The sequence below is a fragment of the Ricinus communis genome, chromosome 3 (assembly GCF_019578655.1).
Source record: "Ricinus communis isolate WT05 ecotype wild-type chromosome 3, ASM1957865v1, whole genome shotgun sequence".
Taxonomy (NCBI): Eukaryota; Viridiplantae; Streptophyta; class Magnoliopsida; order Malpighiales; family Euphorbiaceae; genus Ricinus; species Ricinus communis.
In genome coordinates this window covers 27,825,818-27,842,076 of record NC_063258.1, presented here as the reverse complement: position 1 = coordinate 27,842,076, position 16,259 = coordinate 27,825,818, and the positions used below count along the sequence as shown (strand labels likewise).

The window sequence follows — 16,259 nt, the reverse complement described above, 5'->3', positions numbered from 1 at the left end:
ATCAAGATCACTTGCACACTGGTGACATAAAGAAAGTAAGAGAATTTTGGATAGATTGGAGAACACCAACATCTGCATAAGAAAAAAGAATAAAGTGCAGATCGATGAAAAGAACAATGATAAATGTGATAAGGAGAATGTATTTTCAGTAAGTGAAAAAAGTGTTGATAAGTGGCTGAATATATGAGAGAGTGGGATGTCCGGTGGTAGTGGTGGTGGAGATGCTGGAAATGGTGGAGCGCTTGAGGTAGAAAGACTTTTTTCTTTTAAGTTCTTTTATTTTTTAAAATTCATTAAGTAATGAATATTTTATTTTTTATCATTAAACTTTTTTTTAATCATTGTACTATTTTCTATTTTGATAATTTTTTTATCTTTTAAAAATCATTAAAGAATGAGTATTATATTAGTTATTAATTGGGCATCTTTTGCAAATATATTTGGTAATTGAGCCAAAAAGTTAATTTTGAGGTGATTTGGGCATAGCTAACAAGTTCAGGGGCAATTTGCTACTTAAACCCTTAATCCCAAATTTTCTGCTTAGTTAAATAAATAACAATCCCAAAGACACCTGCTCCTTCTTCTACTACATCATTTCAACACTTCAAAGTCAAGATATGTACAGAAAGAAACAAATTTAATAATAAAACCCAGACATGAAAATACACCAAAGAAAAATTGGAGAGAGAAAAGGAAAAATAGAGGACATTTATTAGGACCAAGATCAATCAACCCCACCATTTCCTTTATTCAATGCCTGTGACCTCAACATTTCAAGCAAAACCCATCAAATAGCCTAAACTTGAAAACAGAGAAAATCATGGAGAAGAGCTGGCTTCTAGCTTTTCTCCTCCTCTTCCAACTAATGGAAAAAGGAGCAACCTTTGGTGTCAGTGCTGGTGTTGGTATTGGTATAGGCAATGCAGGCGGTGGAGGCGTGTGGATTGGTGGTGGAATCAACATTCCGAACCCAACCCCATCTGGGTCTTCAGTTTCAAATCTAAACAATGCTTACACTGCTCTACAAGCTTGGAAATCAGCAATCACAGATGACCCGTCAAAGATTTTAGACACTTGGGTCGGCACTAATGTTTGTTCTTATAAAGGAATTTTCTGTGCAGTTCCTAGAGGTGATGATAGATATGCTGCATCGACTGGTCCAGTTGTTTCAGGTATAGATCTCAATCATGCAAATCTTCAAGGCAATCTTGTTAAAGAACTATCTCTTCTTACAGATATGTCCCTCTTTCACCTTAATAGTAACAGGTTTTCAGGCACAATTCCTGATACTTTTAAAGACCTCATCTCTCTCCAAGAGTTAGACTTGAGTAACAACCATTTTTCTGGTTCTTTCCCTACAGTTACTTTATACATTCCAAATCTTGTCTATTTAGACCTTCGATTCAACAGCTTTTCAGGGCCTGTCCCTGATGATCTTTTCAACAAGGGATTAGATGCAATTCTTCTCAACAATAACCAATTTGATGGCCAGATTCCTGATAATTTGGGCAACTCTCCTGCTTCGGTGATCAATTTGGCTAATAACAAGTTCTCTGGAACACTTCCAGCTAGTTTTGGTATAATGAGTTCTAAATTGAAGGAGATTTTGTTTCTCAACAATCAGCTAACAGGCTGCATTCCCGAGTCAGTTGGGATGTTCACAGATATGGAAGTCTTGGATGTAAGCCAAAATGCACTGATGGGCCATTTGCCAGACTCAATTTCTTGTTTGAGTCAGATTGAAGTTTTGAATTTGGCGCACAACAAGTTCTCTGGAGTACTGCCTGACCTAGTTTGTTCACTAAAAAGCCTACTGAATTTGACTGTTGCTTACAATTTCTTTTCTGGGTTTAGCCAAGAATGTGCAAGATTGTTCATTAGGAATGTTGGTTTTGATTTCTCACTGAATTGCATTCCTGGAAGAAATATGCAAAGACCACAACCAGATTGTTCTGTTGCACCAGGAGGAGGATTGAGTTGTCTCAGAATACCTGCTGTTCAACCTCTAGTTTGTGGGTCTCTCGGGGTGACGGTAGATGTTAGTTTAGGCCCATCGTCTCCTTGAAAGATGGAGATAGAGATTAGAGAGTAACCAATATTGTAAAACAGGTGGGTGAATGGTTATTAATAGCAATTATGATTTAGAACTTCCAAATTTATTTCTTCATTTGATGTGATACATATATGTATTCTACATCTTTCTTCATAGGTGAAACTTCTCAAGCATTATCTAGATTGAAATATCTTTAATGAATTAAAGCGACCACCTAAAAGAGGTTATGATTTATCATTAACAGTTCAAGTTAAGCACTTACTTCATCTGGTGATGGGCGTCATGGCGATTTTCTATGCCTGTCTACTGCAAGTTCCTATTATTACTTAATTTCACCGTAAGTATTTTTGCAGTTAAAAAGAAAAAACAAATGGCGTGTATTTAGAAGTTTAGAGGCCCCAGATTTGTTTTATATGAAAAAAGTACATAAACAACATAGAGTTACAACAATGCTACTATAGTAAAACCAGTGTGTCAAACAAAATGGCATAAGAGTTACAACAATGCTCTGTAGTTGTAAAACAACTGGTTCGAGCAAATGCCGCAGAGTTGCAACATTTTCATTATATTACAGAATGCCACTTCCAGAGACAAATTTCATTGAATGTAATACATTGGATTTGGGAGTTTAAAGGACCTCTTCGCTACTGCAAACCCCACCAAGTCACTCCATTGATCACCTGAGCTCCCATGTATTCTGTAGCCTTCATTTACCAATTCCATTCTCTTCTGAGATTTGTAGACAGTAGCTGGCGTACCTTGATCTGTGACTCCCCTGTATCATAAACCAATGTTAGACATATATCATCAACTTCAACGATACATATACAATATGAAACCCGGATTAGGAACATCCAAAAACACCCTAGTTATAGTTGTGGGCAGATGACCCTTCTTGCAAATTTTAACTTGAATCATGCCTAGAATGAAGTAGAGAGATTAACCGCAGTAATACACATTACATCACATACCTCAAAAATAGCCCTTCCCAATCGCTATATCCTGCAAATAGAAGATCTTTAACAGTGGCATCCCTTTGATTTTCACTCCGCCCAGTCAACAGGAAAATTGTAAATCCTAGATGCTTTAGCTCCTTGTACAAATTCAAACTAGCTTGTAAAGCAGGTGCTTCAGCTAAATCCACCCACTGATCGAAAGCATTTTCATCGAAGGGTTGTGATCTATGTCCAAAACAAAATAAACCTAGTAAGCCCAATCAATCAATAGAATATGATTTTTGCAGGAACATCTATACAGTTACGGCTATCTCTACTTTATAAGTATTCTGTTCAAGACGGTCGGATAATGTGAGGCAAGGCAACTCAACACAGACTAACTTAACAAATGCTCATTTTCAATATTACCATAAATTGAAAGTGAAAAGAACTTGTATAAGAACATATTTATAAATCTTATATCAAAAATCAGTTAAAAACAGCTCGATATTTCTCAATAACGAAAAACGATAATATCAAGCAAACACCGGCCCATGAAACTCCAAAGAATACCATGTAGACCTAAATTAAGAAAGTTAAAAAAGAAAAGTCGTCGGATAGGAAGCACAGCAGAACAATATTACACAGCCATTAATTCTTCATATAAACAATAACTCAATAAATGAGGGAATGCTGTTAAAGCTTGGTTGTCATGCACTACAGCTCCACATATAAACAATCCCTCCAGCTAACAGCAAGAAGTACAGTCTACTCAAAGATAAAACACTCATAATGATCTTTTTTCTTTTTTTCCTTGATCATAAATCCCTCGGAATTTTTTATGATAAAAGTTCAACCCAAACAAAAAGTCTTGCAAAGCTTTTTTCCCTTTTCCCCCTCATAAAAGGACTGGGCAGATAGTACTAAAGTGGGGCACCATTAGAATTGATATTAAACATTAATCAACAGGTCTAGCCCTTAATAAATTTGAGACTTGTGACCAATTAGAACTTTAATCGGGTCTATATGCCTTAATAATAGTTAATAGGGTCACAACAATACAGGAGATAAATTGGAGAGATCACAAAAAGTTCCATCTAATTAAAGTTTTTACACTATGAAGCACTGAACATTCACGAGGGTCTATCCGGGAAAAAAAAAAAAAAAGCCTTCACGAGAGCAAACTCAGAAAGATACTAAATTTGCAAAATTCCAAGCTTTGCCCTAAGCGTTGTCGTTTCTTACACTAAATTATTGAGAAATAAAAGTACAGAAGACCTTCTACGTATCTAATTGTGATTGGTCTATCTTACAGAAAAAAAAACAAATTGTCGGAACTTTTACTCCCCATGATAAATTTCTGCTAATCCAGCAATAAATCATATAGAATTAGAAACAATCCAACGGCTAGAATTATGCGACGTACCCGAATCCATGGACCTCATAGTAGGGTAAATTGGAAAGCAAAGTCTCATCAATGTCGAAGACCCAAGCGTCCTTGCCATCGCCGGTAATATTAACGGATTTAGCAAAGGAGAGGGAGTCAGAAGCGACGACCTCAAAGTCAGAGAGGAAACGGTCGCTGGTCATGTATTGTTGGACGTAACTTTCGCATCTTGAAGGAACGTTGACCCAGTAACCGGCGTTATTGGTTTCAACTGAAAGTCTCCAGCTGTCGCAATAGAGATCGTCGTCTTTGCTCCGGGCAGTAGGGATTTGAATTATGGATTGGGAAAGAGTGAGGGGTAGAAATGTAAATAGGACGAAGATATGTGAAAGCGAATGAGATGCCATTGCTGGCGAGTAGCTTTTCGGGTCTCACCGGCAACGGATGGATATATGGCGGAGCCCAACTACTCCGTTTTTCTTTTCTTTTTTTTTTTGTTGTTTTTTAGCTTATTGAGATTGGTTGGGTTGGTTTCTATTATCATTACTTTTTTTTTGTGTTTGTATTATGTCTCTTTCGATTCGTCCGTTGCAAATGCGCATCGTTTCTGTTTTTTTTCTTTTTTTCTTTGAACTCTCTAAACGATAAACACCAACGTATCGTTTCGTTATAGAAAGTGACCTTTACAGAATAAATTGAGCTTTTAAGGCACTCGTTTCGGACAATTACAAATTTTAATTTTTTAATTATTTTATTTCAGTATTTAAATTATTTTTTATTTAATTAAATATCTAAATCTATTAATTTATATATTATAATATTTTTATAAATATTATAAATTAAAATAATAATTTTAATTCATTTTACACATGAAATAATCTAAATATCTTTATTCATTTTTCTTATAATTTTTTTTACTTTCTTTTCTTTTCTTAATTCTTTTACTTTTTATTAAATTGTCTTTAATAATAAAAATATATTGAATTAAATTATTTTAATTTTTTAAATTATTCATCATCTTTTGATTTCTAAATATTTTTTTGAACACTTAATACTTTTTTTTTCTCTTTTTATGTTTTGAGATAAAAATATATATTTTATTTTTATTTTTATTTTTATTTTTGATGTGAATGCACGAAAATAAAAAAATAAGTAGAATATTTATTTGAATAAAAAATATTTTTATTTTTATTTTTTTCTTTTAATCTTTTGAAAAATATTTTAAAAAAATTAGTGTTCGAAATGGATAAAAATAAAAAAATAAATAAAAAAATATGATATTATTTTAAAGAAAGATATTTAAGTCACTTTATTATTACAAATAAATCAAATAAGCACTTTAATTTGTAAAACTGATTAGAGACATTATATTGAACGTTTTTAATAGATTTAAACACTTAATTAAATAAAAAAATAATTTAGACAAAAAAAATTAAAACACCAAATTTATAATTTTCACTCCCATCAAGATTCTCTACATAATGTAGTTGCATACTGAACAACCTTTTTTAATGTAAAAAAAGAAAAATGGAAATTTTAATCTTATACATCTTGCTCATTCAAGACATACATACCAGCAGAGAACTGAGACTTTAAATTTGTATTATTTCCCATTACAATCTTCTTTTTTCTTAGATCACTTAGCTTTTCTTTTCTTTTAATATAAGATGAAAGGAATTTTATGATTCAAGATAGCCAAAAAAATAATTTATTTTGTTAAAAATCAAGTTGAGCAATTCAAGATAATACATGCACAGCAAGAGTAAATCAAACAACAGATAAAGTAATTTATTCGTCATACAGAGCAATGGTGAACAGAAAGGGGAGAAGAGAAGAGGTAATATACGAACAGACAATTGCATTTTCTTTAGTCACTGTACAGTTTCAATATGTTGGTTATATAAATATATGCAAACTTGTACATACAATCAATAGCAGTTATGCCACACATAAACCATAAGGTGTTTGACAAAACCAAATCAAAACCAGAAAGAATTGTGAATTCCGACTACATGCCCTAAACGACGTTGCCACGCTCCTAACTTGTGGAAGAAAATTTCAGGAATGAAAGAATAAGCAAAATTTTAAAAGAAGATAAAAGAGTATTGCAAAAAGAATTGTCTCTCTTTGCTCAAACCAACAGCTTTAGTACTCTACAAGGAGCTAACCGAAGCTAATTGATTATCACTGCAGGAAAGGAAAAGAAAGTACTGATTAAGCTTTAAGAGAAGGAGTCTTGCTCATCATGGCAAAGCTCCTTTCTGAGCTTGTGGGAGAAGAGGCGGCAGGCGTCCATGCTCAAATCGATAGCAGCTGAAAGGGCTATAAACAGGGCCGCATCAGCCATGCATGTAACATGCTGCACTCCTATCTGTACAACAGGCTTGCTAACCTTTCCTTCACCTTCCACAGTAGCACCCATCACGAAACCTTTTACGGGCGATCTTGAACTCAATAATCCTGAATCCTTCATTATTCTACTATCGATGCAAAATTGACCTCCTTTTCTCATACCCATTGTACCTTCAGCAATTGGGATACCCCCACTAGGTCCGCCATTGTCTGTTACAAGCTCAACTTTGTAACCTAGACCATCAAGAGGACCTCTTTCTCGCCATGCTTCGAGACGACCCCACGGTTTCCAGTTGCTGACAGAGAACCCGTTAGGCCTCAGGATTAACCACGCACCTGGGTTTGATCTAGAGACGCGATCTGAGCCTGGAGATGGAACAAATGGTGTAATCATTGATGCAGCTGCTACTGGCGAGCCAGAAAGATCATGTATCATTATCATCCATCCTTTTCTTTCTCTTCCTGCCCGTTCTTTCTCGCCGGAAAAGGTTCTCCTCCATCCTCTGTTATTGTTGTGGAGAGTGAAATCTGACGGTAGACTTCTGATGTCACAAAACAAAGTTAGAATCTTGTAGAAGAAAAAACAGAAGAAGAAGCAAGATTCGGACCAAATATTTGCACATGAAAAGGAATCAGACTTAGTTGTGTTTGACAGTTGGGAAGATTTGCAATCCTCTGTTTGACCAAATGCTAATTAATTTAGAAATACACCTAACAATTAATTATTTAGTTCTCTAGTTAAGTTACTGTTTTAAGGGCATTGTTTAATTATCAGACTATCATTTCTGAAATACTGGAAGGTCGTGATCCGTCATCGTTGGTGAGTGCAAGTTCTATCACCGTCAATTCGCGATACTTGCTAAGCTCCAGATTGAAGCATACAGAAGTGGAGAGAAATTCACAGTTAAATATGACTAATGATGGCCATTTTTAAACCTCTCCTAATAGGACATGAAACAAAAACATCAGACTTAGTCTGTCAATATAGCAGAGATTGTCATACTCATACAATTGTCTTCTCTTTTTCAGACTCTTCAACATAACTACTCTCTTCTAATAAATCTCTTTCTAATTATAATGAAAATCAAATTTTTAGTTTATTAAGTCTATTTAATAAATTTTTATAAGATTATGAAGTTACAAATTCAAATCCATTTGTAATCTAAGTTGAAAATTTTTTAAAAAAATAATTTTAATTCGAAATTTCCTGGTCAAAGTATGTATTGTCCTCTTGTCAGAAATTGCTTGCATGTTTGGTATCAAAGCCAAAATGTATAAAGTTCTATACTGTTAAAATTCCAAAAGTAGCAAGAATTTGATGGAAAATACACAGATCAAAATGACAAAATACTATTATGATAATTACTTAAAATAAATAAGGGGAATGCATAATTAATAAATAATAATACTACTAAGAATGAGAAAATAGATAAGGTGGTACCCTAACTTTGCAGACTAGGCATGTGGTGGTAGTTACTAGTTACCAGCTATCAAAGAAATTGACAACCCACATGCCTACTTTATCAGAAATTGACAAACCATTGCTCACCAGAATTAACCAAATAATTAACCCAATAATCGTCGTCGTCTCACTAACCCACCATGCCCTAAACCACCCACAATTAGCGCATGTTAGCATACCCGCTCACACCCCCACTGAAATACACCAACTAATAGAAAAAGTAAAAATAAAATATAAAAAAGAGTTGCCGACTTACCGAGATCTCGAGTTCCGGTCCGCACTAAACTTGCAACTAAAAACGGGCTGTCGTATATTCCCTTGAATCTGAAAAACCACAGGGCTGCACTCCGGTTCACCACCAAACTGAAAAACGAACCGAGGGTCCGGTTCAGAGCGAACCACAAGATGGAGCCTAGCGGCCGGTTTATCAGGTTGGTTCCCGAGCTTTAACCACCCATTGTGAAACACTCTTGGATGGGCCACAGCAGCATTACCCAAATCAACGCAAACCTCAACTTTACCAAGTAACTTGCCACCGTTGACTCCGCAGGTGTGACCCATACGGCCAGTGTAAACCTCAACGCGAAGCGCAATTGGCTTACCAGAAAGACGACGAATAGCTGTAGCGTCGAGGTGAAAGCCAGGAGCTGAGGTGGCAGTATCAGGAGAATCGCCAGGAGTGGTGCATAGAGGGAGGAGGGCAGTTTGGGAAGGGAAATTCTTAATGCGTAATTTGCAAAAGCATGGTGTGGCTGATGGGTGAACACCGGAACCGGCTGGTTTAGTGGCTAAAGGGAGTTTAAGAGCAAGTGATTCGACTATCAATCGAACAAATGGACATGGATCCATTGTTAATTCTTGGTTTAGCTATGTTCAATAGTGGGTTCTTCGAGTAAGCTCGAAATGTACCTTAGTGGTGGTGCAATAGGGAGAGAGATGGGTAAAAGGAGGAGGAGTTTGGGAACATCTATGATAAATCTGTTGTTTTAACGTTTCACTTTCTCTCTCTAGCTCACTGTTTCTATCTCTCTCTCTCTCTATCTATCTACTACAACAGGTTACAGTACAGGTTACATGCCGCTTCTTCGTTGTTCAGTGGGGACCTTTCTCTTTCTTTCTTCACTTTTTTTTTTTTTTCCTTTCGCGGGCAGAAAACGTAATGGTTTTCGTTAAAATTATAGGATGATTTGTCGTTTTGTTGAGCTGTTTGATGTTTTCTATGTTAGAATTAAGGATCCACTGGTAAAATTACGCCCTGTTATCATTTTCTTTAATGTAATAACAATAAATTGAGAGTTTAATTTCGATTTTCTCGTCCTTTTTCAAAAAACTAAGTTAAACCTAAACTAAAGTCATGATTAAACAAGTTCCTATATAAAATGTTTTTTCTAAGGAACAAAATGAAAAAGATAATCCTTCAAAGAATTAAAAAAAAAAAGCAGGTAATAAATAAAATATATTTTTATTACGAAAATTAAGATAAAAAATAATAATTAATTTCCATGCCCTTTTTTCTTTTTTGGTTATAATTATTCCCATATTTGAGCCATTTTAGCTTTAGCTTTTAAGTGCCACTATATCTGAATATAACGTGGGCTCCAAAACAGCTGGATTAAGGCTGTCACCAGGTTGGCATTGGCCGATTTGGCTAAAAATTCTCCGAGATATCAGAAACAAGCATTGATGGTCGACGTGGCATTCGCTGGCGCATTCCCATCCACAGTCGCCGCTTTTGGACGGCTTATTTTGACGGCGCTGTGTATGTGGTCCAATTAATTGTACTAACTTATCTAATTACAATATGCAAGTATTAAAAATAATAGTATTAGTTTTGTCAAATGAACATGAGATATAATAATAATAATAATAATAATAATAATAATAATAATAAAGAGATCAATCAATTTACATAATTTGTAAGTCTCATTTTAATTGTTCACATTTAAAAACTTAATTGAATGAATTATTGAGCATCTTACTTTCTTATATAAAAATCATATATATGTTTAAAATGAGCAACACCAAACTCCACATTCAATTCATTATAGAATTCGGCAAAACTAACTAAAATTAAAATAAATAATATAAAAAAAATAGTTAAAATTTAATTTAATTTTTATTATATTTTAAATAAATATATTAATTTTAGATTATAAAATAAATATCAATTATTCAATTTAAAAATTTAAAGTACTAGTATTATTTAGTATAATAAATATTAAGATATTAAAATATTATGAAAAAGTTGTTAAATTAGGAGGAGAAAAAAGATATGACAATAGAGTGACGAAGGCAAAAGCTGGAATTACAACTTAATAATAAACCCAAGTCAAAACCTTTGAAACAGTTAACGTAATCATAAGGAGTCAATAAAATGAGGTGGTTGGCAGAATCGAGACTTTTGATGGATTCAACAATCACTTGGTAAATACACCTGGCTGGCAGGATAACTTTTTTAATTATTATTTGATTACTTTGTTTTTCATATTTAAACTTTGTTAGAAAATACCAATATGGTTTAATTATTTTCTATCACTCTTATTATAATTACTATTTTAAAATATTAAAAATAAAAACTAATTAATTTTTTATTACATAACATTTTGATTGATTAGCTATTTTTATTTTTTAAATATATCAAATTCGCCCATTTTAATATATTTTTTGAATAATATAAAATATATATTTTAATTATAATTAAATAAATATTTTAATGATTTTTTTATTTATATTTTGAATGAAAAGATATACAAATGATAAAAAATTTATTCCAACCAAATTCTTCATATAAATTCTCCATTTGTGTAAATTGGTTCTTGCGAGGAAGAACATAATATGAATTATGAGGAAGATCAGAACTCCCTCCCCCATTTTTTTTGTCCTTTCTCTGGTCAAAGGGAAACGAAAGCATGTCTAATTTTGAAAACGTTAATTATTAGTATTTTTAAAAAAATCGTTCTCAATTATAAGAACTAAATAAAAATTTATATTGAATAAATGAATTTTGAATCCAAAAGATAATGTTTATCCCAACACATAATAATTAATATTAAAAAAATAATGTAAGACCTTATATTAGTAACATATTGCTATTATGCTTATTTCATAATTTATATATATTAATTTTTGAGATTTTAGTATTTTTTGATATATATGTTTCATTTTTGACATGTAAAATTCCAATTTATAAGTAATTTTATAGTTTTTTCTATTAATTTATTAATCTATAAGTTATATTTCTAATTAAACACCGACTCTAATATTAAAAAATAGCATATTCATTATATCTAATATTATATTAACTAATAAATAATTTTTTAATTAGATAATAATACTAATTATTTTCTAAAAAATAATATATTAATTATTTTTAATATTATATTAACTAATAAATTAGTTTTATAATTAATTTATAATCCGAATCTAGAAAATAATATTTTAAATAATATTTTTAATATTATATTCAATAATAAATTAAGTTTTTAATTATATAATAGATTTTTAATTCTTAAAAATAATAATATCAATTGTATAGATATGCTAATTTATGCAATATTAAAATTAATTAAAAAATATTTTTTAAAATAATTTTTATATTATTACATTAATAAAATTTTAGAAAAGTTAAGAATATTTAAAAATAGTCACTTTTCTATTATTTTAAAATTTTATAAATCAATATTAAATACTAAATTTTTTATTAAATTATATTTATTAATTTAATTTTATAATCAACATAATAATAACAGTCGTACAGTGCACGAATAAATAATTAAATTTAAATTGAAACTATTCTATTTGAAAAAAAAAATACATATTATTTTAATCATTAGGACGAGATTTCTGTAAAATATTTATATGTATAAAAGCTAATTCGAGTTTTACCAACTTAAATAAGATTAGGAAAATACACTTTTCTATAAAATATTTATAAAAGTAATTCCACGTAAGGCTTATGTGTTACACTTTATTTCCATCTTTTTCTATAGTGGATCTAAATATTTTGGTCATGCTAACATGATTGTTGCCATGTCAAACTCTACAATTTCACCATTTTTCTCTTTCACTTTGACATGTCTCTTTTGCTTGTGTTTTAAACATTATCCTTTTGAATCTCTCAATCAACACTTTTCAATTCGAGGGAGACCCATTCATTCATTTCAATCCTCCAATGGATGTGGGCCTGTTTTTGTACATTTATCTGTGACAGGACAGTAGGGAACAAGCCTGTGGCTGTAAATGTACAATCACTAATATTTTTTCCAATCCAAAGCACGATTGATGCTTGTTTCATTGCTAAGCAACCATCTTTCTTCGTGCCCGATTTTCACTGACAATTAAATTAAGTGATATGAATTTAGCTTTGATTAGGAGAGATTTAACTCTAGTTTAGTTTAACCTTATGGTTTATTAATCATTACTTAACAAACACAATTATAGGGGAAGTCATTTCATGCTTACATTTATTGAAACTAATCCCATAACCATTCTTTTCTTTTGTTTCTTTTTGGTCCAATTGGACATTTTGGATTTTCCTTTACAACCCATGTGAATTAGTCTATAAGAGTCTCAGTCAGGCTTAATGGTGGGGTAAGATAGTGATGAAAAGTGCAACTAAATAGTTTTGACAATCAAAGACTAGTGCTTTTCTCTCACAGGTAATGGGTCTTCTATGATTCCGCTTGGATTGTTGGTTCAAGTCAAGTCTGAATAATTAACCTTACACGAGATTTTCAGTTATTCTCACTGTTTTTTTCTTTTCCTGAAACCGGAAACTCTGTTTCTAAGAAGAAACAAGAACATCAGTAGCAAGGAGAGGCACCTATACAACTAGGAGGCTCCTGCCAGATAATGAGACTAGCGATGAAATGTAAAACTCTAGTAAGAGTATGAGGAATCACATTGGCTTGTCTCATAATAAAGCAACTGAAAAATGACAGACTTGTCTAATCAAAGTTCTACTTTCATCAACTATCTACATCAGGAAATATCTAAAGAATGGGAGTTATCAGCATCTACCCCGTTCTTACTATCAACTTCGAACAGCACATTATTGAGACCTTAACGCAGAATCCATGCGAGAGCTTCCCTCAACCCATTGCTTCTGTTTCTCTCACACCAAACATACCATGAGTCTTATTAATAGCAGGACAAGTAACAAAAGCACTCGTATCATTCCTTGTGTTATAATCGCGCCCACCCCTGAACTTCTATCAGCAGAAAAATGGCTGCATCAACATTGCAATTCGGATAGACTTCAAGCGGAGGAGTCCAAGACAAAGCAAATGATGGACCCCGAGTAAGTATATGATGACATTTCTAACCCCTTGAGCATCCTTAGCAGTTGCTCAACCGCACAGAACACTCAAACCTAAGAACAGTTTGCTCCGGTGTCTGCATGTTGTCCTTAGTGGTCGTTTACACTGTATTTAATGATAAGATATTTATTCAAGTTCTTATTTTATTTCTTAAAAAGATAATATCATAAAGAAATCCCATAAATTAGATTACACCCAAAACTTTTAGCATTCAACCATCTTAATTAAACCTAGTTGATATTTCCCTTTATGTATAAAACTTTTATAAACCCTCACATAGTGTTTGAATTAATTTTAAGCATGCGATCACTTGAATACAAAAGTAGATAAATTTGAAATGATAAATTGAAAATACATCGCATTGCCACTCAACCTGAGATGAGATAGCAGGTACAAGACATAATTCTTCAGTGTACACCCAGTTGGTTGGACGATGCATATTTTCAATATATAATATTATTGTTCAAACCGAAGGATTGTTTTAATCGTCATCATTATCCTTGCAGTAATGACAGGATTTATCATAACTAATCAAATTAAGTATTAAAAGAGCATCATTAACTCTAGTTAAGTTATAATCCTGAGAACCCACAACCAGACTAGCTATTTCTCACAGCAGTATAATTTGTTATCAAAGGGAAAGTCCTCAAACAAATGTCCTAACTGAGTTTTGTTTCGACAAGCAATTATTCTCCTTACTACTTATGCATATGCAGAGTTAGCTTTAGCAATTGAGCGACGATCCCTTCAAATCCCCCTCCAAAAATCAGAAAAAGAAAAACAAAACTGGCTGTATATTTTGTGGTGATATTGAACGCTCAACTAAAAGAAACAACTGCTAGAGAATATTGTGTGGTACAAGATTGGATCCAAAGATGCATATTCAAGAGAGTAATGATTTTGAACTACTCATTTGGGAGTAGACAGGTATAATTCATGGTGCTTGACCGCTTGTGCTTGATAAGCCATTTACCCATTTGATTAAATTCTTACGTCAGACATGTAACATCAATGTTTCTTAAATGTTACCAAGGAAATATAACAAGGATAACTGGACAATGATTGGTGATAGGATAAAATGCAATGGTCTAGGGTTGGTAAAACCCGATCTACAGTGATGAAAAATCTGTTTATACCCCATGTTTGATAGAGAATTTCTGTCTCGCCCCGCGTCCTCCTATTGCCATTCCTGCAATTAATTAATGGTCGTTGTTTACACGCACTCGTCCATATCCATGTGATGTTCTTTAAGTGCATTTTGTCTACCAAGACTAAGATTGTGAAACCACAACTAATAGTAATAGTAATAGTAATCTCTCTACTGCTACTGCTAGGTAGGAGCATAAAACTTGTCATCAAGTTAAATGCGTCTCTACCCAAAAACAAGGTTCTACTATATTTAATGCACCTTCAGCTTTCAAGACAATGCAATTATGTGTATTTTTGGTATTGTGGGTACGTGACCAAAACTTGCATTGGACCCCACCAACAGATAGACAGGCGTGTAATGGTAGTAAAGAATTTTTGGTGTTGTATTTTGAACAGGAAACCCAATTCCAGGTAATTAAGCAAAGGCCACTAACTATAGACTAAGGCATCATGAATGCCAGAATTTGAAGTTGGCAGACAACAGACAGCAGGGATCCATTTGAGTTGTGCAAGCGTAAGTGTAAGTGTATCTGTATCCACTTATGTTATAGGGATAGGCCCACACCCCAATTATACCTCTAATCATGAATTTCAAATGGCTCTGATTACATTGCAAGCAACCACAAAGGTCAGGTTATGTTAAACAAGGATTATAATTTGTGATTTTACATAGGACCACCTAATTTTATTTTATTTTATTTTTGTATTTTTCGGTTAACAAAGAAAAAGACCAGCATTAGAAGGGCCGAAACGCCCAGCCAAGTACAAGAATATAAAAGAAAGCCTACTTTGCAAGCTTCATCCCTATGCTTAGACATGGATTTTCACCCGAGAGCCCATGGCTCCTATGTTTGTAAACTAGGTTGAACATACAACCTAAAGAAACAAGTTTATTGCCCAACACATAAACAGCGCATAGGCCTACAATCAAAGAGAAATTACTGCTCTCCTCTGCCTACCTCTTAGAAGAATGTGGCGGCTTCCTCAAGCTTGTCACCGATGCTAACACAGCCACCGCAGCTCCAATCAAGGGCAAAACCATCAGGCTTGTATATGCATATGCATATGCGCACTACTGACTTGAAAGTACTTTAGACAGAACAAAATTGTTGCAAATCGGCCCTCGACGATGTGGAATCTTCGCTGGCAGTATGTCCAACCTCCATCGCTGCAACGATTAGCCACAAAAAACACTCATCAACCAAACCCACTGTCGCCAACATCCGTCCCACCTCCAGCTTTTACTCTATACCCTCACCAGCTGCCATCACAAGATATCACCTAATCCATATGCCTAATTATGTCTTCAATTTCAACTCTCTACAATTCTACAATTCTACCTTAAAATTATCACCTTTTCATAAATTATCATATTAGATTGGAACCTATTTCTTTTTATAAAGTTACATTCTTAGTCCTAAATTCCATAAACCATGATTTTCCTATTCTAACATATTATTACAAATATAATTAAAATCCTCGTTTTTATAATTAAAATTATTTTTTATCAATTAATAAAAAGAATATAAAAATCGATCGGAATTGGGTATCAGAATCAAAGAAGCCATAGAAGTAATGGGCTAAGGTCCACCCTTAGGCCCTA

At 33.1% G+C, this 16,259-nt stretch overlaps 3 protein-coding genes across 4 annotated transcripts; 1 reads left to right on the top strand and 2 right to left on the bottom strand.

Annotated features, from left to right (window-relative positions):
• Positions 1–584: 584 nt before the first annotated feature.
• LOC8265123 (leucine-rich repeat extensin-like protein 4) lies at positions 585–2,155 on the top strand. Its single transcript, XM_002514148.4, has one exon. It carries the CDS (start codon positions 821–823, stop codon positions 2,063–2,065), a length of 1,245 nt encoding a protein of 414 aa, XP_002514194.1. The 5' UTR covers positions 585–820; the 3' UTR covers positions 2,066–2,155.
• A 334-nt stretch (positions 2,156–2,489) lies between these two features.
• Positions 2,490–5,039, bottom strand: LOC8265124 (acid phosphatase 1). Its single transcript, XM_002514149.4, has 3 exons — positions 4,415–5,039; positions 3,025–3,234; positions 2,490–2,828 (listed from the first exon to the last, which is right to left on the bottom strand). The coding sequence occupies exons 1-3, from the start codon at positions 4,780–4,782 to the stop codon at positions 2,651–2,653; spliced, it is 756 nt and encodes a 251-aa protein (XP_002514195.1). The 5' UTR covers positions 4,783–5,039; the 3' UTR covers positions 2,490–2,650.
• Positions 5,040–6,254: 1,215 nt separating this feature from the next.
• On the bottom strand, positions 6,255–9,559 carry LOC8265125. Of its 2 annotated transcripts, none has more exons than XM_015716153.3 (2): positions 8,446–9,559; positions 6,255–7,266 (listed from the first exon to the last, which is right to left on the bottom strand). In XM_015716153.3, exons 1-2 carry the CDS (start codon positions 9,036–9,038, stop codon positions 6,597–6,599), a joined length of 1,263 nt encoding a protein of 420 aa, XP_015571639.1. In that variant the 5' UTR covers positions 9,039–9,559; the 3' UTR covers positions 6,255–6,596. The 2 variants fall into 2 exon arrangements, with proteins under 2 accessions (XP_015571639.1, XP_002514196.1); XM_002514150.4 differs by having other exon boundaries at positions 6,255–7,269; positions 8,446–9,557.
• Positions 9,560–16,259: the final 6,700 nt, after the last annotated feature.